Source organism: Lepisma saccharinum, chromosome 26 (assembly GCF_977018435.1).
Source record: "Lepisma saccharinum chromosome 26, izLepSacc3.1, whole genome shotgun sequence".
NCBI lineage: Eukaryota > Metazoa > Arthropoda > Insecta > Zygentoma > Lepismatidae > Lepisma > Lepisma saccharinum.
Window position 1 is genome coordinate 60,200,180 of NC_139254.1, and position 25,559 is coordinate 60,225,738.

Here is a 25,559-nt window from a genome sequence, read left to right on the forward strand (position 1 = left end):
TTATGACGTAAGAAATGAGCGGGTCACAGAGCAGTTCTAGAGGCCCGATTCAAACACAGAGCCCCTTTGGATATAAAACAACACTTTACCGTCAGAAAAATATATTACCTACCCATTTTATAGCACCTCTGCTCGTAGCAGATACCTACCCAAAATACAATACATTTGCCAAAAGTTGAAATACAAAAATATTGCAATGATTATTCTGTAAGTTAAAGACTTGAGCCTATATTATTGCAACAAGACTAAACCTTTGCATGACAATATCCATGAAGAAATTTCCTCAATATGATGAATGGTCCCTGAAAGGGTACATAGTGTAGATAAGAATTTCTCTTTGAGTCCCATGACAAATGACATGTAATTTCCCTCGGAAAAGGCACAATGTAGGTAATATCAACAGATATAATCACTCAGGCATACAGAAAGAAGGCAATTACTCTTTGATGATAAATAACTCTGAAAAGACGCAGTGTAGATTATATCTGCTAGCATACAAGAAATATAATTTCCCAGGCTAGCATGATTAATTGTTGGCAGAAACATGGGACTGATCAAAAGATTGGAAAGAACATGGAATGTTTACTTGACCTCCATTCTATTGTATTGATCAGGCAGTTTTGCCCGTATTGTTGAGCTGATATTTTACCCAGATAACAAAACTCTGGTGATTCTTAATAGAGAATAATTTTGCTCTGTTGTATAACATTTTTTACCAAATTTAAGATCTGGGAGCTATCAACTAGCAGTATTTATTCTCAAAATCTCACATATGGAATGCCACATCTATCAGGACTCGAACCCAGAGCCCCTTGTTTACAAAACTACAATATTAACATTTTGCCATCAGATTTTATGAGGACTCAAACCCGAACCTTTTGATTACAAGGCAATAAAAACCATGCACCACACTCCACTCGGTCTCAGAACCCAATAGATATCAATTCAAGATTCCTGGGATTTTGACAGAAAAACATACTATAAGCTTAATTTCTGGTGTGGCCAAAAATATATCACTTTTTGACAAGTTTATGGACAAAAATCTGGCTGATGCAACTTTTGTAAGTATGCACAAATCAATCTGAAGAGCTCTTCCTTTCTGAAAAATTCCCGAGGGCATTTTTTACAAAAATCTTGGATTAGGAAGAGCTCCACACTTGAACAAAAAACTCATATGCTCATGTTAAGCAAGTTTTAAGTGTAGCAAAGCTGCTGGAGAGAAGCTCTTCCTTTCTCGCACTGTCCGTAGTATCAAACACACTACTGTGGTGAATGTGTGTTGGCCTATAGCTACATCCCTTATGGGTCAATCCATATGAAATCATACAACCTGGTTGCTTGACCATTTTTAAAAAAGTTTATTTTTTGTGTGGTGTGAGCCTCATATGTTGACAGTTCAGAACCACTGTTATTTTATTTTTAATATCACCGATTTGAAGATGGCGGGCATTCTTTTATCATGGCGCGCGTCATTTTCTCCATTCGTAAGCATCAGCGGCAACTTTTTTATCTCAGCTCTGGTACGTCCTACGACAATGAGACAAAATCTGTGATGTTAAGCACATTATAAGCTACAATTATATTTCTGTGTAATTTCCTAAATATCATTCCTTCATAATAAATTTTAAGGTCAAAATTGTGTATTTTAATCGCTCAAAATGACATTTTCGGACATTTTTTTTGGTGAGAAGGCAGTTTGTTTGACACTTGAATTTTTTGTGCAAGTACCTGTGTACCAATAGAGTATGTCAAAATTATTTGAAGCTTGAGACTTTAATATTTCTTTTTCTACAAGGCCATAAACATGTACTTTTTGTTAAAAAATTCCAAGTTCAGGGTTAAATATCTCTGGTGGGCAGTTGTTTAAAAATCTGAAATTTGTACACAATACAGTACTCTATGATAAGTAACTTCAGTAAAAATTTTGAGTTTGAGATTTAATTGGTTTAAGAGATACAAAACTCGTGAAAAATTCAATATTTTGTATTAAATATGGTATGCCTAATTTCATTTCTTATTAACATTTTATGTTAAAATTTTGCAAATTGTAATTTGGAATGTCAATGAACAACATTTCAATCCTGAAATGGATCTACAATAAAGTATATATACGAGGGCATGCTGAAAAGTAAAGCTTCCTATGTTTTTATTTTATTTGTTACCTATCAAACGCATTTTGGATTTTGAGCAACCATACATTGCACTTATAAGACTTTCCAGCTTCTCCATTGAAGGTTTCAAACTTCTATCGTCAGGGGCTGCTGAATTATTGCAAGGAAAATGGCAGCATGTAACCATGCAATGTTGGTGAAGCGCCTGAAGTAGCGTGCAATGATCGAGTTTCTAACCGCAGAAAATGTGTTACAAATTGACATACATCTACGACTGAAGGCATTTTATGGGGATGAATGTGTAGACATCAGTACTGTGCGATCTTGGGCTGTTCATGCTTGTAAAGAAAACTCAAGCTGAACACGATTCCAATGACCTCCATCAGTTGCAGTTCGCCGCCTTTCACTCCATTCTCTCACATAGCTGAGATTTCTTCAGCTGGGGTTTTCTTTAAGAGCATGATAAACTTAAGATCGCACAGTACTGATGTCTATACATTCATCCCAATAAAATTCCTTCAGTCGTAGATGTATGTCAATTTGTAACACATTTTTTGCGGTTAGAAACTCGATCATTGCACGCTACTTCAGGCGCTTCACCAACATTGCGTGGTTCCATGCTGCCATTTTCCTTGCAATAATTTAGCACCCCCCCGGCGATAGAAGTTTGAAACCTTCAATGGAGAACCTGGAAAGTCTTATAAGTGCAAAGTATGGTTGTTCAAAATCCAAAATGCGTTTACAAGGTAACAAATAAAATAAAAACATAGGAAGCTTTACTTTTCAGCATGCCCTCGTATATATACTTTATTGTAGATCCATTTCAGGATTGAAATGTTGTTCATTGACATTCCAAATTACAATTTGCAAAATTTTAACATAAAATGTTAATAAGAAATGAAATTAGGCATACCATATTTAATACAAAATATTGAATTTTTCACGAGTTTTGTATCTCTTAAACCAATTAAATCTCAAACTCAAAATTTTTACTGAAGTTACTTATCATAGAGTATTGTATTGTGTACAAATTTCAGATTTTTAAACAACTGCCCACCAGAGATATTTAACCCTGAACTTGGATTTTTTTAAAAAAAAGTACATGTTTATGACCTTGTAGAAAAAGAAATATTAAAGTTTCAAGCTTCAAATAATTTTGACATACTCTATTGGTACACAGGTACTTGCACAAAAAAATTCAAGTGTCAAACAAACTGCCTTCTCACCAAAAAAAATGTCCGAAAATGTCATTTTGAGCGATTAAAATACACAATTTTGACCTTAAAATTTATTATGAAGGAATGATATTTAGGAAATTACACAGAAATATAATTGTAGCTTATAATGTGCTTAACATCACAGATTTTGTCTCATTGTCGTAGGACGTACCAGAGCTGAGATAAAAAAGTTGCCGCTGATGCTTACGAATGGAGAAAATGACGCGCGCCATGATAAAAGAATGCCCGCCATCTTCAAATCGGTGATATTAAAAATAAAATAACAGTTGTTCTGAACTGTCAACATATGAGGCTCACACCACACAAAAAATAAACTTTTTTAAAAATGGTCAAGCAACCATGTTGTATGACTTCATATGGATTGTCCATTATACGTCTTCACGGCATTTTGCAACGTACTTTTACCTTTGTGCGTGAGAGAGGAGAGAGAACCTTTTTAATCCTTTCCTTAACAAAAATTAGTGATAGGTCCTTACTTGATCTCTGTGGAGCACAGGCACGTAGCCAGGGGGAGGGCTAAGGGGGCTGAAGCCCCCACAAAATTCTACAAATATCTAATTTAAATAATGGTAATTAATTTTTCTTCCTTATCAGAATTAAACATTAAATCGAAAAAAGTTTAGATGAAACAGGTTATATTTTAATATTCTACCATTTAATCCAAAGAATAAATGGATCCATATCTCTCAAAATGTATAGTTTTCCTTGCGAGAGGTGACACAATATAAACTTTATGAGTAAAATTTGATCTTAACTTTTACAGCCATTTTTTAACGAAATGTCTAAAAAGATAATAAGGAAATACAATAACTATGAATTTCTGTGCACTAACTGTACAAAATGTAAGAAAAATAATGGACAACAATTATGTTAGATATTCACTGATACGGTGGATCGAGCAGCACTCTCTTTCCATTTATATAATAATAATTAATTATAATAATAATAAATTTGCATTAAAATTTGTATATTTTTAATAACTTACAATAGTTATTATTGTAAAATGGCTATTATAACAATGGTAATAATTATCATTATCACATCTACTAATCAAGTTTTATCAGTGGCCTGCCCCCTCTACAAATATTGCTGGCGACGCCTGTGCTTATAAGGGAAATAAAATCCTGACTACGGGCCTGGTGGAGCAGCAACATTCCATGGCACTTGTACGAGGTCAAGTGAATCTTACATTTTTCAGTCCCTTATTTCCATGCTCTTTGGGTCTACCTGAATTTCGTAGACAAAAGGCCTTCACTCGTGTATCTGAGTTGTCGATCCCAGTGTTCCCCCACAAAAACAAAGTCCTCAATGCATGACTAGCCCTTTCCTTAAGGATTCTTGGTTGAGAGGGTATTGAAGAAGGTTCCAGTGAGTATGAGCTCACGCACACACACATATAGTACCAGTAATGAATATGGCAATGTGAATATCATATTGATTGATGGCTTGAATAGATCTGAAGGGTTCTTTGCAACTTAAAGAAGAAAAAAACTTTCTGCATCACTCAAAAGAGCTCATACCCTAACAAAGTCGTCTTCATAGACTACAATGATTTTCGACAAATTTTTGCTGGTCTGAATTTTTAGCCCGAAAGCGAGTTGCGACTCCCGAGGCCACCAATCACAGAGTGTGGAACCTGGTGAATAACTGACGTCATCTTATCCCAGCACCAATGGTTAGCCCCTTGTTGACGACGCGCACTGTTGCTAGGCTCGCTGGCTAAAATCGCGTGCTCTTACTCTACTTCGAATCGGCGTGTGGCAGGTTGCAAGGGACGGACTATTGGCCAGTGTTGCCACATGAAGGGAAATTTCCCTTTTACAGGGAAATTCGGACAGAAATTTTAGCCAAAGGGAAAAGGGAATTTGATAAAAAATACCACAATTTCAGGGAAATTTTAAGGTCATCTGACTCTACATTACTACAGTTTATGCTAATTTCATATGCACATTCTTATGTTATTTTATTTATTTATTTTGTTATTTCTACTTGTTTCTGCTCCTTTAAGTTTGTTGGACGTTGGTTTTATGCATCTTTGGATAAATAGTAACGATGAGGATTAACGATTAAATGGATTCCTGACCAGGATTCAAACCTGGGACATCTGGCCAGGAAGTAAAACTGAAATGTGATTTTTTTTAAAAAAATATTTTCTATTCATCGAACATGGACCAAAGGAATACTTAAGAACGTACTACTACTGCTTCCACCACCACTACTAATAATGCTGCTACTACTATTAATTATTATTATTATATAATTTGCTTAGGTGAAGGGAAAAATTGATCCAAAAGGGAAATTTTGCCCCTTGGAAAGGGAAATTGTGCCCTCATATTGTGGCAACACTGCTAATGTCGTGAATTGATACTCCCCAGTAGAAACTCATGAATTGCACGGAAATGAGTTCGAAAAGAGATCCCAGCGCTACCCAGGGTGCAGAATCTCTTAGGGGCGGGGTTTTCCGCCACCAAATTTCCTTGGGGCAGTTTTGTTATATCAACAAAAATAAGCAATTAGTTTTGGCTTCAATATGGCCTAAAATGTTTCCTGCGAGAGAACGGACTTCGAAATTCTATTTTTGTCTTTTCCGTCGAAAGCCAAGGAGGGTCACATGAACAGCTGCCGTGGGGAGGGGGAGTTCTCGTGGTATTCTGCGTTGCCAAATTTTTCGTTTTGGGTAGTTTTCGAAACAGGTGGCGCCCTCATCAAAGCCATCACGGCGAAGCCTAATGTTTGCCGTCCCGTAGCAAGCGAATGTGTCTCCGATTCCCTGTCTCTCCCTGAAATGCGAGCAAAGGCGGCTTGTTGACAGGAAGAGGTGTGGTGTACGACTCTACAAAAAACAGGCGTGGAGCAACCGGTAGCAACACCGCTTTTCCCCCCTTGAACTGGAGGCGGAAAGTCTGCGTTTCCTCAAGTCAATTCTCTCGCCGGAACCACTTTAGTACCCAATATGGCCCATTTGCTGTTTCCAAGTAGTTACATGGTTAATTCAACAGATGACGTTAGTGTGTCATTCAGACTGTCCGAATGACGTGATTGAACCTGTTGGTTGTACCTGTAGTACAGTAACTTGAGGACAAAGAAACGAAATAGCTTGTTCTACGTGATCTAATATTGCATATGGGTTGCGTTGAGTTGGTGTTTTAAGTCCACTTTAGACACAGTAAGGCTAATCGGGACTGGACCTGCAGTTTAAAGTGGGATACGAACCACTATGTACCTCCACCGGGTATCGAACCCGGTACCCCTTGATTACAAGGCGACGACACTACCACTGCGCCATCGAGGAGGTCCAATATTGCATATGGAAGTTATTACTTACTGCGTCTTCCAAGTGATAGCTGTTTATATCTGCACTTTATATCATGATAGCTCATAATTTGTAATTTACAGCAATGTACTTAGTTAAGACTTTATTCCAAAGTATTGTATATAACAAAGGATTTGATTGATTGATTGATTTAGTTTATTTAACTTCGCGTTTTGTGCCTCTTGGCTAATTTGCGAAGATGGGGATGAGTGATGAAATGATGAAATTGATGAATGGATATTCACAAACAACCAAGCCCGAGCGGGATTCGAACCCGGGACCCTTGGCGTCGCAGCTCGATGTGGCAACCACTCGGCCACAGGGTCCGGCTTATAAAAAAGGAAAATAACTATGTAACTGTTAAGGTGGACTCAATATGGCCTAAATAGGACATGCGTAAATGTGGCATTTGTTACTCTTATGTTCACGTAGAATGTGCAGGAGTCACTAAGAATGGTGAAGGACCCTTCATTTGCCCAGACTGTGATGTGTAATCCATGGCCTTCTGGTAACAAATTGTGACATGTCACTCCCTGTTTATTAGTTTGTAAACAATGTTATTTCTTTGCAAATCTCATATGTCATTATGTAAATAAAATGTAATTGTATCAATATACCGACTTATCCACATACAAAAACAACATAGTTGTACTTTCTTTCAATTTGTGTTGCATTTTTTGATGCGAGAGAACAAAATATTTATGAACCTAAACGTAACTTTTTAATAAAATCTTCCTTACATCCATGTTATTATTTGAAATAGGCTCTAATTTTCAGTAAACGTCCAGAAATGTTCCCTCTTTTGAACCTTGCAATTATTTTTACCTTTCTGACTTTGCACACCATTGGAAACAGTCGTAAACCTTAGTTAGGCCATATTGGGTTTACGTACCTTACTTGCTAAACATAATACCGAAACGTGCATAAAAGAAACAAAGAACAAAGGATAATGTCCTCTCTGTCTGTGTGTCTTTCATCCTTCACTGTCCCCATCTCTCTCGCCCTCATTCTTTCGCCAGCCTCGGTGGGGGAGTGGTTAGCACAGGACTCTACGATGTTAGGGTTTCCGGGTTCGAATCCCGACCTGTGCATGGGTGTTTTTGTGAGTGTCACTTCATAAATTTCATCGCTAATCGTCGCGATTAGCCAAAAGTAGCAGAAAAGCGACGTACAATAACCTTATTCAATCAATCTTTCTGTCGCTCCTTGAAGCGTAGTGCTAGTAATGTACGAGGTCAGAATGTATCCCGTAGTCAAGGATTAGATATTAAAATTATATCAAATTGGACTGAAAAAGAGCTGGGTCATTGCTATGAATGGGAAGCGATAGGTGCAGTCGAGCCAAGGAGAGTAAAAACAGATTAGGTTGGACAAAAAACACGCTTCGTGACCCCCTGTAATCGAATTAATAATATTGTTAGCAAGGGAATAAATATATGGGTCATTCCTGAGTAAACAAATGTATATTCATCGATTATTGCCGCGAGCCTAATTCACTTCCGGTTTCCGGTGCTACACGACAAATAGGTGTAGTATGTGCATTGCATTTGCCATTTCTTGGCTAATTTACTTTAAAAGTAATGCTCGATATTGTTTCCCTGTTAACCCATTTAAGAATCCCCCAGCTACCCCCAAGGCTCGAGCAAACATCTCCCCCACCCACATTATCTCCGTTTAAAGGTCTTAGATGTTTAGTTCGATTGATACTGGAATGAAAATGAATATGTTCGGACAGAAACTTTAGTTTTAATTTTAATGTGAAGCGGTATACATCTTCCGAGGAAAGATATTGTACCTTGTGGTCACAATAATAGCTCCTCTACTCAGAGCCACCTGGAACAGGGTTGATAAAGGTCCAGGAATTTTAAATAAATTCAATTCCGGTACAGGAGGGGAAAATCAGAAAGCGTAAATGGGTTCTGGACCGTAAAGAACCTTTTTATATGTAAAGTATTTCAATTCGGTCCAGGAACCTTCTTTCCGGATGAACTTAAATACCGTCCAGGAATCTTTTTTCTGGCTCAATTTAAATACGGTCCAGGCCAGGGGTCCCGGGTTCGAATCCTGGCCTGGGCATAGATATTTGTGAGTGTCCATTCATCAATTTCATCATCACTCATCCCCATCTTCCCAAATTAGCCAAAAGTGGCACAAAAAGTGAAGTAAAATAAATCAATCAAATCAAATCCGGTCCAGAAACTTTTTTTTCCGGATCAGTTCAAATAGAGTTCAAGTTCCCTATTGAAATGAAACAATAAGCAACTTGGACCAAATTTGAAATGTGCGAGCGAAAATTTTTCGGTCTTGTTACGGAACCCAACAGAACTCATTAGAATTCTTGAGTTCCTGGACCCCTAACAACCCCTTGGTTGTTTAAGATTCAGTAATTGTAAATAAATTCAATTCCCGACCGAGAGAGAAAATCAGCAAGTGTAAATGGGTTCTGGACTGTAAATAACCTTTTTCTGTTTAAAGTATTTCGATTCGGTCCAGGAACCTTTCTTCCGAGTGAATTTAAATATGGTTCAGGAAACTTTTTCTGGATCAATTTAAATACGGTCAATGAATATTTTTCAATGAAAGAATACACTACACCACTACAAAAAATGACACTTGAATATAACAAGATATCAAATCATTTGGTGGACTTGGATTTTGGTATGGCACGAACCAAATTTATGAATATGTTAAAGGGGTATCTCTCTTAATAATGTATTTATCATGAGAATTGGATTTGTCATATTGAAGTTTGTTGTAATGATACATTGTACCAGTGTTTGTGATACTTGTTTTGTGTAATTCAGATGAAATGTGTAACTATCTGAAAATTTCTGTTCTCACAGTTAAGCAGTAAACCTGATCTGTCACCAAGATGTCTGTATATATATATTATGCATTATCTGTCTATGTTTGTGTATATACAGGGTGGGAAATAACCTTTTGCTAGGGGTCTGCTGGAAAAAGTAACAACAATTAAGAAATTATGGTAATACCAAATGTTTACTACGACAATTGTGGTTACAAAAACAAAATTAAAAGTTAGTTCACGACAAAGCACCTTGCTTCAAGGCAAATGCTAAAACCAAGACCTTCTTCGGAGAAGCGGCATTGACTTCTTCAGCAGTTCTGAATGGCCGGGTGCAGCACCGGACATGAATGCAGCGGAGCACTTTGGGGCTATTCTGAAGGACGCAGTTGAGTCCTTGATGATAGAGGAATGCCGACAGGACCGCTATTCCCTTGCACATCTGGAACAAATCCTCCGTGACATGGAATGGAATACGGACTTGTTTGCGAATCTTCTGAGCTCCTACCCTGATCGTCTTCGTGCTGTGAGAGAAGCAAACGACAGACATACTAACTTTTAATTTTGTTTTTGTAACCACATTTGTCGTAGTAAACATTTGGTATTACCATAATTTCTTAATTGTTCTTACTTTTTACTGTGGACCCCTAGCAAAAGGTTATTTCCGACCCCGTATGTGTGTGTAAAGGAGGAAGGAGTGAGAATGTGTATGTGCGTACATACGAGTTGTAAATGAAAATGTAATATTTTGATAATACCTTCTGTAATTGGATACTTGTCTCTGTTGAAGGGAAATAAATAAATAACTACGCAACTTTGACCGAATTTAAATTGTGCGAGAACAAAGGTTCCTGTCGTGCAGCGAAACCCAAAAGAATCCATTACAATTTATGGGTCGCTGGACCTTTAACAACGCTGATCACAACTATATTGTAGAATCCAAAAACAACTTTTCTCCAATTTAAAATTCCCTGTCGACAAAACCGTTACAAGATTGTTCACGTGACCGATTCAATTGTAGAAATAGTTGGCGTGGTGCTGCACCTAGAAGAACAGTCTGCAAAGCCGTAAATTGCTTGCAGAGGCGACAGAGGACAAAGGGTGTTAATGTGTCATGCCGTCAGAGACAGTAGTGCACGTGCAGAAGGTCGAACCGCGGCCCTTTGGAACAGAAGGTCAATGCCTCACTCAGCGCTTCCAATCGGCTTCCGCAAATTGTTTCGGCCTATTCATAGAACAGCCTCCATTAGGCTAATGGCGTCTCAAAGGGAGGCGCCAAATTGGACAGAGAGGGGAAGCGGAGTCCTCTAATGAATACCTCTTAGGAAAGGTTCGCTTACCTCATAACTCTCCTTCCCGCCCGGCTCCTTTATTGCTGCGTGCCACGCCTGCATGTCCCACTGTAGCCCTCCGCCCGGTGCTCCAATCTCCCATATTTCACACCAGGCCAGCGCCTAGTGTGTGTGGATCAATCTGAAAGACAAGAAAAGGGCGTGTTAGCAAAATGGTCTACATCTACGTTTTCAAATCAAGGTTGTACCTCAAAAGAATTACTCTATGTGTGCATGAATTCATGTGATTTTGCGTCGCTTTTCTGCTACTTTTGGCTAATCGCGAAGATGAAGATGAGTGTTTGATGTGATGAAAGTGATGAACGGACACTCACAAACAACATCCATGTCCTGGTCGGGATTCCAACCCGGGACATCTAGCGTCTGAGCGCGCTATGCCAACATTTTTGTATCTCTTATGTTACTCGTATCTATCTATATATATAAAAATGGATGTATGTGTGTGTGTGGGTGTATGTATGTTTGTTCCACATAACTCTCGAACGCCTGTAGTGATTTCAACTAAACTTGGTACACGTGTCACTTGCAACCTGGAAAAAAATATTGTGGGGGTAAGACACTCATGCCACACCTAGGGGTGGGGGTGGCAAGGGGGTGACATGTAAAAATAATCGAAAAAGAACCGATATTACTGTGCAATCCATAGTTTTCGGGGTCGCTGCGATGAATAGTGACACTACGAATGCCGTTCAACTCCAAGTTCATGACCTATCGGCAGGGGGGTGAGAGGGGGTGAAATAAAATGTCAAAAATGACCTATATTAGTTGACCTATCCATAGTTTTCGGAGTCGCTAAGCTAATTGGTGATATTCACGAGGATCAAACTTGGGGGTGGGAAGGGAGTGACATTTAAAAATAATAAAAAAAACAACCGATATTAGTGTGGAATCTTTAGTTTACGGGGCCGCTAAAATGAATAGTGACACTCCCAATTTCAAGTTCATTTTACACTATAGTTAGAATTCATTATTTTCCTGTGTAATAGAAAATTGGTATAAATAAATATACTGGCAAAGTCAGGCAATCAGCTGGTTTTCTATAAAACAGATTCATTGCACAATGATGCACAAATAATGACAACAAATTGAGTGTATCAAAAACATTGCATATTGAACACACACACTTATATAATATATTGTATTGTATTGTATTGTATTTATTTACATTTTCCTTGTGCGAGCTGTACGCTGTACGCACTACATTAATTTTACATTACACACACTTTCTCTTCCCTCAAAGTCGTGTATTAATATTGTACCTTCTTTACGTTAGTATACAAATAACTCTTAGCAGTTGATCAGATACAAAAGAAAAAATTAAACATAATTAGTATATTTTAACAATCGAAATATTGCACATGCAAATAAAGTTGTGTGTCCGGTTCATTCGGCCTCCTGTCTGGGGACTTACTTAAATTTGAATTTCTTTGTTGAATAATGTGAAAAACAAAACAGAACAGAACAAAACAAAGCACATATACATTGCACACTGCTAGACCCACAGTACACGTATTACACGCTCGGTTCACTTTGTGCGGTTTCTTCGTTCTTATCGCTGACCGCTAACGCCTTTCCTCGTCGCTCCCTCACTTCCCACAAATATCTCCCCACTCGTTGCACTATCTCACTTATGATTCCTCTTCTGTCTTCTACCACTTCCATTATTTCCCTCTCTGTTACGTTCTCAACCCACTTGTCTCGTAAATCACGCGTAGAGGGGCAGGCAGAGAGCAGATGCTCGCCCGTCTCTCCCTCCCCGCACAAAGAGCATATAGTTTCCCCTGCTTCATTCTTAATTTTTACTTGTTTCCAACCCCCCAGTCTGAACCATGCTATCCCTCCCCTTTCTTTTTTGCCTACCAAGTTTACTGTTCCTGCACAAACTTTCCCCCTCTTTAGAGTCATTGACCCTCTTACCTTCTCTGTCGGTTTGGTCATTCTCTCCTGCCGCCTGCAAGTTTCCAAAATTAGACGCCCCCTCCTCCTCTTCTTCTACGTCCGGCGATGGCCATCATATGTGCAACCCTCCGCGAGTTTACCTCACAGCAGGAGGGCCAAAGAAGGAGTGCCTCGCATAGAGACCCTCGCCTCAGGGAACGAAGACAGGATGACGGAGAAAGGATCCCACCCGCCACCCGCAGGGGGCGCGGAGGGTTGCACATATGATGGCCATCGCCGGACGTAGAAGAAGAGGAGGAGGGGGCGTCTAATTTTGGAAACTTGCAGGCGGCAGGAGAGAATGACCAAACCGACAGAGAAGGTAAGAGGGTCAATGACTCTAAAGAGGGGGAAAGTTTGTGCAGGAACAGTTTATTCGGGTCTCAAGGGGAGGGTCCCAAGGAAATTTACCCGAACGATGATCCCAGGCTACGGGTGGTAGTATGGAATGTAGAGGGGCTAGCAAAAAGATTTTGTGACGAGAATTTTAGGGAGTATGTGGAGCAATTTGATATACGGTGTTACGTAGAAACGTGGGGAAGCTCTAATAACATGCCAGAGTCATGGGGGGAGGGGTTCTCAAAAATCACGCGTAGAAGGGCCAGCAGAGGGCGGTACCCGGGGGGCTTGGCAATCATTTTCAAACAAAAATGGAAAAAGTTTATAAAACAGATATGTATAGATAAGGAGGGAATCCTGGGAATCCATTTTGCAGCGGGGTCCCTGAACTTAATCGTGCTGGCAGTTTACAGACAACCCCCAAGCTCCAAGTTCTATTCAGAGCAACATTTTGACAATTTAGGGGCAACTATTCAACAACTGACGGAAGAACATCCTGGGGCCAATTTCTTGGTGACTGGTGACCTAAACGCCAGAATTGGGGAAGAGGAGGTATCCTGGGACGTCTATGGGGGGCAAGATAGTGACCAAACGACTCATGACGACATGTACTTAGGACAACCTAGACAAAGCAGGGATAAAATAGTAAACGCGGGAGGGAGGCAACTCCTAGAACTATGCGGGTTACATAAGCTCCAAATATTAAATGGGAAATTTTTCACAGACTGTCCGGGGCACTTCACATACGTGGGGGCAGGGGGTAGTAGTACTATTGATTATGCTATTGGCTCCCTCGAACTGTTACAAAGAATTAAGGGTTTTCACGTCCAGGCGCAAACGCAATCGCATCATATGCCACTTGAAATCGACGTTCAGTGGGATACTCATAGTAACGTAGACACTCCCAAACTTGCGTTGGAGCCCGAGAAAATATTACGCAAATACGTGTGGACTAAAGAGGGGGAGGAACAATACAAGATAATTATGACCGATGACGTAACAAAAATGTTGCAAGAGCGTTTTAAAACAGCCATCGAGGGAAATAATATACAGGAAGCAGTGGGATTAGGATATCATATTCTCGAAAGGGCCGGAAGTCATATGTTAAAGGGAGAGGGGAAGGGGGGCAAACATGTTAAGGGGGGGTGGTACAACGAGAGATGCAAAATAATGAAGAAAAGGTTGGACCGAGCTTTGAAACTCTACAGAAACACAAATAGCGAAGAGAGCAGAAATAACTACCTCATGGTCAGAAGAGCGTATAACAACATTTTAGAGCAAGAAAAAGAAAAATGGCAAGTTGAAAAATTCGAAGAAATTAGAAAGGCAATCTCGGAGAGGAATATTTCGGCATTATGGGGAGTTCTACGTACATTGAGGGGTCAGAAAAACAACTGGGTGCATATTGAGCCACATATTTGGGAATCTCACTGTCGTTCTTTACTTGGAGGGGAGGGGGAGACATCTCGAACAGAAATTGCACGGGAACGTTACTTCCTAGGGGACTACATACCGATACTTGATGAGGATATACGAGGGGATGAGCTAAGAATGGCGATTGGGAAATTGAAAAAAGGGAAAGCGGCTGGATTGGATAATATCGGAACGGACTTCTTTAAAGCAATTGGGGAAGACATTAATATGTTAGAAAATATCCGTAGACTACTAGATAAGATCTTCAAAGAGGGACATTTCCCGAAGGACTGGGCCACATCAATAATTTGCCCTATATATAAAGGCAAGGGGGATAGGAGCGAAGCTGGCAATTTTAGGGGTATCTCTTTGCTTCCAATATGGAGCAAAATATATACGCATATTTTAAACCGTAGAATACAAAAGTGGTCAGAAATATTTGATAAAATTTCCCCTTTACAAGCAGGATTCAGGAAAGGGCATAGTACCCTAGATAATATATTCATATTGCACACATTAGTACTTGAGCGAATTAAAGAGAAACGAAAAAAGTTGTACGCGTGCTTCATTGATTACGAGAAGGCGTTTGACAAAGTTCACAGGGGTATTTTGTGGGGGAAACTGCAAGAAAAAGGAATGTCGGCGCGCATGATAAGGGCGCTACAAGCTATTTATGAAAACGTACAATTTTGTGTGAGATGCGATGGCCACAGAGTATCATCATTACAACCCTCGCATTCCGGGTTAAAACAAGGATGTATCCTGTCGCCAATTTTATTCTCTCTCTTCATTGATTGGGTGGCGAACGAAGTATCATGGGAGCAGGGCGCAACCCCATCTATAGGGGAGCAAGAGATACCTGTACTCTTATATGCGGACGATATAGCCATCATGTCGGAGACAATAGAGGGGCTACAAAGGGGACTAAATAGCATATACGAGGGGTGCCAAAAATACAAAATGACAGTTAACATTAAAAAACTTATATAATATACATAAATATAGCACCTTTCACTGTCGAGTCTTCCATGAAGCGGCGGCTAACACGCCGGGCGGTGGGAGACAGTCTGCCGGCATTTAGACCCACAGCTGTAAGCTGACCTTGGCACTGGACGCGTCCGTGCTTCATACAGATAGCTGGTGTCCAGTTTGCACGTGACTGTGAAGTGTTAAGATGTTAACAAGTGTTTTAGATTGTTTTGTTGTATTGTATGTATTATTGGTGCTTTTCTGCTGTCTAATAATGCCACGTACAATTTAAAACAACTCATTTTTATGTACGACTCCACGTCATTACCAATTCCTGTAGGGAAGTTAGAAGAGGCAGCAGAATTCAAAGATGTTCCTGTTCCACACAGAGACGATGTTCGAGACCTTATGAGCAAATTTAGGGAAACAGGGTCTGTTCTTGATAAGAAGGGAAGCGAGAAACAGCGTGTGCTTACTGGGAGAAACTAGACGACGTTGGAGCACGATTGGAACATACGTTTAAAAGATTCCTCTGGCGCCTTGCACAAGAAACAACATCTCCACGTCGTCTGCGTGGCGAGCTACAAAGCTTTTAAACCTGAAGCCATACATTAGAAGAATTGAGAGAAAACATCACGAGAGAATTTGAAGTAATTTCGGAAGAGGACCTGCAGGTGTTACTGAAAATTTTCTACAAGTATGCCGTGGATGCAGGAGGACATCATTTCCAACATCTGTTGTAACAAGGCACGTGCTCGTTTTAATTGTAACTGTCCGTGTAATTGTATGAGCTTAATTCATTACACAGCTAGTGGTTCCATTTACGCGAATGTAGCATCCAGTTTGCCGGCAGACGCGCTCTCGCTGCCCGGTGTAATAGTCGCCGGTCCGCGGAAGACTCGGGCGTGAAAGGGACTTATTTTACGATGAGGGTGAGTGGTGATTGATGAAAGGACACTCACAAAAAACGTACAACTCTATTTTACATAAAAGTGTCACGAGCTGGAATAAAATGATGTGTAATCAAAAACGCCAGCAGTCTGGATCGAGAGAACGAAACGCGCACTGTGTTGCGAGTGATAGCGTATGGGCGAACCCGCCGAGGACACCTTCGATGGACCGACACAGAGCAAGAGATATTTTAAAGATATTTTTAAAAGTCTGTAAGGCGTCTGACGGCCACGCGGGAGATCAGGGCTCGATTCCCACTATGGGTGATTTCAGGCGGGAATGCACGAGTGCCTCTGGGGTCCACCTATACTGAACGGAATTCCAATTGGCGGTTGACCTTGATGGCTATTTCTGGCGCGTCCTGTCCCACAATAATTTTCGGATGCGTGTGGTCCGATGGGTGTCAAAGAACTCAGTTGCGAAGTAAAAGCTGAAGGGATCACATTGCTCTCCCGAAGCAACGTTGCCAAGCGTACTTCTGTTTTTGCCACTATGGCTGTGTGTCCGCCTGCATTCCGACCTGTGGATGGTCCTTCCGGAAACTTCATCGTTCAGGACCGCGTGTGCAGTTGTACCATTAACCCCCGCTGATTTGTGGTGCTGACTCTTTCTCGCTTTACGGTACGTTTGGCAACATGTGGTGGACCCAGCGCTCATTTGTTTCGTCCCGCGAACAACGTTCGGTACCTTGTGACTCGAAAATGCCCGATCTAAGTCGAAGAAAATTCAACTGATCGCTGATTCGCTGTTTCCCAGCCGCCAAATGGAGTTGCGTTCAGTGTAGCCTCTAATAAATTGGTATCTGTGGGCAACCCTCGAGCAGATCTCGAGAGAGCTCATTCTCTCGACTTCAAGTGAGCAAATGTATTTCTTTCTAGTGCTTGGAATTGATCCTACGACAGCCTGTTATGTTTACTATAACTCCGAGGAGATAGAATCGGCAGGGCTTGCTGATTGTATAGTTGGTTAGTGTAGGTTTGTCTAAGGTTTGGTCCACACGAAAAAGAAATTGCTCATTTGAAGACGAGAGAAGAGCTTCTCCCGCGATACAATGTGTTAGAAGAGGTAAAAGTGAGGGCACTAAGTAACGTACAATTAACGTGGCATGATAATAGACAGAGTTGCATAAGATACAAAAGTAACGATTTACAATTTACCTTACTTTGCTTGAAAAGGTTTATATGTAATGGCACTGGGCTAAGATAAGGGTGGGCCACGGCCCGTCCAAAATCAGGTTGTCCCATATGCTGGTCCACCCTTTCAAAATGTAGTGTAGATCTTTTCAGTTCTTACGGCGGGCGCTCTAGAAGCTGGCAGGGGAAGTGGGGAGCGGGGAACCGACCAATCCAGCACGATAAGAAACGTAGCGGCCAGTAGAACGAGTTTCACGTAGTACTTTTTCCGGCCGCGTCGTGTCTCTCGGCGCCACTGCTGTTGTCTGGTTGGTCTGTTGCATAATCCTCGCTCCACACTTCGTTTGGCAGAACTAGGACCGGCCGCCGTAAGAACTGAATAGAGCACACAAAAAAATGAAGTATGAATATAGACTTATTTTTAAAAATGTGGCAAACCTACAGCATCCAGTGGTCCACTCACAAAAAAGTCTAGCTCCAACTGTTGTGAGACCTACCCTATATAGAATTTCAGTTATAACTTTTAGACAATGCGTCACATGGCTACTACGATTATCATTCTTCCATTACATTCTTAAAATATATTTATTTAAATTTTGTGATCCTTTCCCAAGCAGATTTCGCCCAGTGGAGAATTCTTTGCAGATCCGGCTGCGACTCCCCAAATTCAGGTCTTCATTTAACAGTTTGCACAAGTGTAGGGTGTACACAAACGAATGGTACGATTATAAATGTCAATAAAAATGTTATTTTTCAACTTACGTGGTTGCAGTAAATACTGTTGTAAGCAGAAACTGCCCCAGTTTTTGATGCGCAAGATAAAATTCCAATCCTTCAATGTGTGCTCCCCTGGTCACACGACACACATCAACCATGTAATCAAACTCGTTCCACACACGGTGTAACATGTCCTGCACTGCATGCATTATCCGATCACGAAGTTGCTAGATGGAAGTTGGCATCGGTTGTTCATAAAACCTGTCTTTAATAAACCCTCATAGAAAGAAATCGCACGGCGCAAGATCTGGGGAACGAGGAGGCCAAGGGAGAATGCGATTTTTTCTGGAAAATCCTTACCTGATGCAGGCCATATCAAAAATATTGTAATTTTAACTAACCTATCAAAAACTGGAACAGTTTTCGCCTCTAACAGTGTTTTCTACAAGCCCTTAAGTTGATTTTTTTTTATTGACTTTTATAAGCGCACCATTCATTTGTGTGTACCCTGTATTATGTTTGTTTCCTGTAACGCACGTCTTCCCAATGTATCTTGACACACGCAACTTAAAGCCAGCACAACAAAGCATATTTCGTCCTCGCAAATAAATCTTCTAGTTCCGAATTTGTCAAGGCAATGCACAGTAAGGATGAACGAAGAATTCGAGGGTGTTCGGGAAAAAGCACTTAAGTCACACTGAACCAATTAAAGTCAATATTATAAGTATATTTTATATTGGGTATGTTTAAATATTCTAAACAGTGATGATCCAGCATTTATATCATGTCTGTAATGTTTGCTATTAAAAGAATACACATAAATAATAACCTACTGTAAAATTGCGTTTTTTGACTTAAGTGCTTTTTTTCCAGAACAGCCTTGTAATTTCGATAATAAGGTTACTAACGCAAGCACCGAATACTCTGCTAATACAAGACCTTCACAGAAAATAGTGTGCGATGGGCAGTGTTTTTATGTTGGCAAAGGATCTGCAACACTTTTATTTCGACCCTGATATGGGGAAGACAAGAAGGTTATATTTGAATCTTGTCGTTCAGCATCCTTTTTCAGTCCCTTTTGGCTAATCGCGATTCGCCTTGTAATCAAGATGTCCCGGCTTCGATACCCGGTAGAGGCACAGTTGTTCGTATTCCACTTTAAACTGCATGAAGTGGGCTAAAAGCAACAATTCATTCAATCAAGCGATCGTGCCAAGACCGGGATTCGAACTCGGGGTCACTGGCGTTGTAGTGCGCTGTACTAACCACCAGTGCCGGATCTGCAAATCTTGGGGACCCGGCAAAATATTACCAAAGGCCCCTCCACCTACCTTTACACACACACAAATATAATGTGTGTGTGTGTGTGTGTGTGTGTGTGATTCCTGATCTCGTTGACAAAGTCACACATAAGGACGGACCTAAAGTGTGATTCAAAACTCCTTTAACACCCAACTACAAGGAGTTAGGCTGGGTACAATTGGTCATGATAGAAACAGGTTTTCCAACTTTGTAACCGCATAATGCGGCTCTAGGGCCTACCCAGCCTCCAATGCAATGGTACCCGAGGGGTAAAAGGCGGCCGCAGCGTGGTGCTGATCACATCACTTCCAATATGGCCGACTGTATTCTTTTATGTACTCCTGAGTAACTACGTTTATATTTTACATACAAACCCTCTACTATGTCAATGGCTGAGGGCCTCTAAACGCTTACTTGTCTCCGCCCTCCCCTCCCCCCCCCAGGACTGCGGGGTTTTGCGGCTTGTAGATCCGACACTGCTAACCACTCTTGCCCACTCAGACCGCCACTGAAAACCAAGGCCCTACTTTGGTCTATCAAAGATGACCTGGAACTCCGTATTCCAGAAGTATACCGAATACCCTGTGAGTGTGGGACACCATACATGGGCCAAACGGGACGCACCATTGAGCAGCGGCGGAATGAACATCAACGTAATATCCGATTATTCCAAACGGAAAAGTCAGGACTTGCGGAACAAAGCATTGCCGAGGGACACAGAATTGTATTTGCCGACACCAAAATAATAGCCAAATGTACCGGTTACTATGACCAGTGTTGCCACATGAAGGGAAATTTCCCTTTTGCAGGGAAATCCGGACCGAAATTTTAGCCAAAAGTGAAAAAGGGAATTTCGATTGCTACGCCCCTTGTGGGTACGTACTTACATGTTATTTACCACGGCTACAGATATCTTAATCTCAGGGGATAGGTTCTTTGTTTGAGAATTCCAAATAAGAAAGCGTTTTATAGCCAAGAGGATATAGTAAAATGCGGATCTATATTCTGAGAACTTGACAAAATACAGAGAAAATATATGTATATGTATAATCGAAAAGGCTTCTTATTCTTTTAAATGGCTTCTTCTTCTTTTAAAAGGCTTCTTCTTCTTTTAATATGGAAAAAGCTTCTTCTTTTCTTATGGAAATGGCTTCTTCTTCTTTTAAAAGGCTTCTTCTTCTTCTTTTAAAAGGCTTCTTCTTCTTCTTCTTCTAAAAGGCTTCTTCTTCTTTTAATATGGAAATGGCTTCTTCTTCTTTGAATTTCTTCTTCTTTTATTAAAGCGTAATCTTATTTATGTGCTCGCTTTCCCCCCGCTTCTTTGTCAAACAATACAAGCTATACTTGTAGAAAGAGTAGGGTCGACTAAACTGACAATAGCGCCACCTCCTATTTGACGACCAAAGGGGAATAACCAGGATCGCTAATAACGAGCGCTGCCAATGGCCCAGTGCGACTAATAAAAAGCGCCACCGAAAAGTGCTTCGGGGCGTCTAATTTGACACAGCGCCACCGGGGAACGGACAAATGCAAAAACTGACGATGTTCTCCTCGTCAGAGAATCAAAAAGAAATTGAGATGAGATACATTTCTGAATTCATTTGCTCACCTAATAACTTTCCTAAACGTTTCGTATGCGGCCATATTCTTAATTCTTTTAAATTACTACATACATCATTCTATTTACTTCTATTATAGTATTTGAACTCTTCTTTTATATATTTCTCAATTTACTATAATATATATAATCCCTCTTCTCCGCTTTAAGTTTTTTATAATTTTCTTCACTCCTCTGTATATAGCGTGCTGCCATCTCTTGTCGATTCCGAGAAACCATTCCTCCTTGCAACATTCATTGTGTCGTCGAAACTGGCACGTGACACGATTAAAAATACCACAATTTCAGGGAAATAAGACATTTGACTACATTATTACAGTATATGTTAAGTTTCATTTTTCTGTTCATTTTTCCGCTCCCTTGAATATATTTCTGTTAAGTACATCGCTTTTCTGCACATTCGGATAATAGTAACGATGAGAATTAACGATTAAATGGATTCCTTACCAGGATCCAAACCTGGGACATCTGGTAAGGAAGCGATGAAAGTGACATGTGAAAAATTTTAAATGTTTTATTCAGACGGACATGGACCAACGGAAATACTACTACCACCAGAACTAATAATAATAATAATTACAGCTACTGCTACTACCACTACTAATACTTATTATTGTTATTATTATTATTATTATTGTATGATTTGCTTAGGTGAAGGGAAGAATTGGTCCAAAAAGGGAAATTTTGCCCCTTGGAAAGGGAAATTGTGCCGTCATGTTGTGGCAACACTGAATGGGACCGACAGGAAAGCACCAATCTTAACAGAGACGTGGGACTCCAGCTCAGTCACGCCTGGAACCCACTGCTCCGTAAAAACAATACACCAGCCAATGAGAACACCAGAATCCAGAGAGAGCCAATATGAAGACAGAATCCAAACTGCGCCACATTAGTCATGTATATTAACCTACATTGGTCTCCATTTTTACATTCCCTGAAGATGATAGCAATGTATGCCATCGAAACGTTGGAAGCCAACTCCAATTTAACCTGGCTGGTAACCCGAGGATACTTGTTCGAATCACGTTGCCAGGAAAGCTACAATTCCCACTCTTGTTGTTGTTGTTGTTTAAAATGAAGACCACTAAGTGGCAGCTTTTCCCATATATCATACTTATATCAATCAATCTCAAATATTTATTTACATTAAGGATAGAAGAATACAAATATCTTAATATGAATTAGAACCTGGGACCAATAGCGTCGTAGCATGCTGTGCTAAACACTCCGCACGGAGGTCGAGGGAAGACAAGAAGAAAACAAGAAATCAGGTGAAATTCCATAAAAGGCAGAACCCGGCATCCATTAGCATGCAGAAATATATATTTTTAAGGCAGGGACGCTTACAAGTGGTTGAATAAGAACATCCGTTTCAAGGGAGTGGCCCATATCCTCGTCTCCTCGTGCAACCTCTGGAGAGAGGCCGAGGTCACGCGAGCCACGACAAAAGCGCCACAAATTGAATTACGACGGAATCACGCAACTCTGTCCCTTTTCTCTGGGTTAGAAAATGCATGTTCATGTTCCATCTTTGAGAAAAACATTTCCTTCGAGAGAGAGAAAAAGGAAACCACAGGAAAGATAACAAAAATGAAAACACGAACGAACGTGAAAAACAAAAACTTCTGCAGCCGGCGCTGCATTGAAATGGACGTTGATCACGAACCTTTGCACAAAGGAAGATGCTGACGGTTGACGGAGAAGACGGGCGGAAGTGGAAGCACACTGAAAACACTATTGCCAATTTAGATGTTTTGGAACCAGATCTTGACCTTTTGCACTACACTCTGTCCCGGCTATCTCCGGAGCATATGAAAGAAAACAAGTCTCTGCGCAAGTCGTGACGCGAGACGACTTGAAGCAAGCCTTTTACTTGAACTTCAACGAAGCATCCTAGTATTCACTTTACGAAATAGCAATTAGGATTTTGATAACTTCAATGAAACTCGGACTTCACTAATTAAAATTTCCATATATTTTCTCTTATTGATCTACTGTGTTTTGTTTCTTTATCGTTGCTATGATCAAAAATGGATATAGAAATGTATACATCGTAATTTTACCTTATCAAGAATGTGATAATAGTTAATTATACATCATATTAATGCATTTGATTTGATATTATCTAAACTTTGATCATAATCATTAAATTTGTTATTAACATCCTTTCGACGTTCGTCACAATCAACAACGTGTTTTTTCAATAATCCTGGTACATTTTCAAATTCAGATAGTTTGTCATGAACGTTACTACATTTATTATCTAATACAGATTCAAGACGTGTAGTTGATTGTAAACACGCCGTACTTACCGCATCTATTTTGTCCTTAAATTCAGACATTAAAATATTGAGCCGATTGTTAACATGACTAATATCATGATTAACAGCTTCAAATTTAACATCAAGCTGTGACAGTTTTAATTCTGATCTAAGTTCTTGGTTAGACTGTTCAAACTGAGTCCTAAGTTCTTGATTAGATTGCTCAAACTGAGTCCTAAGTTCTTGATTAGACTGCTTAAGTTCTTGGTTAGACTGCTCAAACTGAGTCCTAAGTTCTTGATTAGACTGCTTAAGTTCTTGGTTAGACTGCTCAAACTGAGTCCTAAGTTCTTGATTAGACTGCTCAAACTGAGCCCTAAGTTCTTGATTAGACTGCTTAAGTTCTTGGTTAGACTGCTCAAACTGAGTCCTAAGTTCTTGATTAGACTGCTCAAACTGAGCCCTAATTTCTTGATTAGACTGCTTAAGTTCTTGGTTAGACTGCTCAAACTGAGTCCTAAGTTCTTGATTAGACTGCTTAAGTTCTTGGTTATCCTGCTCAAACTGAGTCCTAAGTTCTTGATTAGACTGCTCAAACTGAGCCCTAAGTTCTTGATTAGACTGCTTAAGTTCTTGGTTAGAACTTACAACAGCTAATTGTATGCTTCTAATGCTGTTTAGTATGTCATTTAAATTAGGATTTATGCTTTCCAAATAAGCCGGCAATTGATAAGGATCAACAGTATCTTTCCTTCGTTGTAGAATAAATTGTCCAATGTGTAACGGAAAGCTTCATACATGCTACATGATACCACGAATGACAATCAAAACTGAACATGCCTCAGGTCATTATCGATTTTATCACAACAAGCCACTCCTTCAATCTTACCTGACTGTACATCACAAATGTCCCCATCGTGAGAATTACAACTATTTAAGTAGGTTCCTTCATATGCAACATTAGACTTTAGCCTACGTGAATGTCTAGACTTTCGTTTCTTTAGTTTTATCTGCCACGACTGTACAGAATAATAATAAACATAAATAAAATATTTAGGGTCGCCAATTTTGACTTCGCAACATGTTAAACAAATTGCAACTCGAAGACAAAATAAAATTTTAAAAGTCTATAACTGCCATTGCGCAAACTTCTCACCACGCATCAGAAGATTGTCCTTTTTTTCAATCCTGGCTGTAGGCGCCAAATTATTGAAACAAGACTTTTACTTAAACTTCAACGAAGCATCCTAGTATTCACTTTACGAAATAGCAATTAGGATTTTGATAACTTCAATGAAACTCGGACTTCACTAATTAAAATTTCCATATAATTTTTCACTTATTGATCTACTGTGTTTTGTTTCTTTATCGTTGCTATGGTCAAAAATGTATATAGAAATATATACATCGTAATTTCACATTATCAAGAATGTGATAATAGTTAATTATACATCATATTAATGCAACAACATTTTCCAAAATATAACAAAACAGAAATTGATAACATATCGGGTGGGCTGAAAAGTTCGTAGGCTGACTCATAGATGGCGTTACTAGAATTAAATCCATGTGATTTTTACTTAGTACTAACCTTCAAAAGATACGTGTATAAATTTCACAGCTGCCGGATAATTAGTTCGTGAGATATAGCATTGTGAGTGAAGCAGCTTTTGTTATTGTGAAAAAATCGATAAAAAAGAATTTCGTGTGTTAATAAAGCATTGCTTTTTGGCGAAAAAAAATACTGTTGAAGCCAAGGCTTGGCTTGATAAACATTATTCGGACTCTACACCAGGAGAATCAACCGTTGAGAAGTGGTTTGCTAAATTTAAACGAGGCGAAATGAGCATCGAAGACGATGCACGCAGTGGACGCCCCAAAGAGGCTGTTACCGACGAAAACATCAAAAAAGTCCACAAAATAATTTTAAATGATCGTAAAGTGAAGTTGATCGAGATAGCTGAGACTTTAAAAATATCAAAGGAACGTGTTGGACATATTGTGCATGAATATTTGAACATGCGAAAGCTGTGTGCAAAATGGGTGCCGCGCGTGCTCACAATCGATCAAAAGCAACAACGTTTTGATGATTCGGAGC

At 39.9% G+C, this 25,559-nt stretch overlaps 1 protein-coding gene across 1 annotated transcript in view; it reads right to left on the reverse strand.

Annotated features, from left to right (window-relative positions):
• Positions 1–25,559, reverse strand: part of LOC145979778 (diacylglycerol kinase eta) — a 359,862-nt gene that overhangs the window by 211,312 nt on the left and 122,991 nt on the right. The window contains exon 2 of the mRNA XM_083112757.1: positions 10,809–10,941. Coding sequence (XP_082968883.1) covers positions 10,809–10,862 — 54 coding nt within the window. The 5' untranslated portion in view covers positions 10,863–10,941. The remainder of the gene's footprint in view (positions 1–10,808; positions 10,942–25,559) is intronic.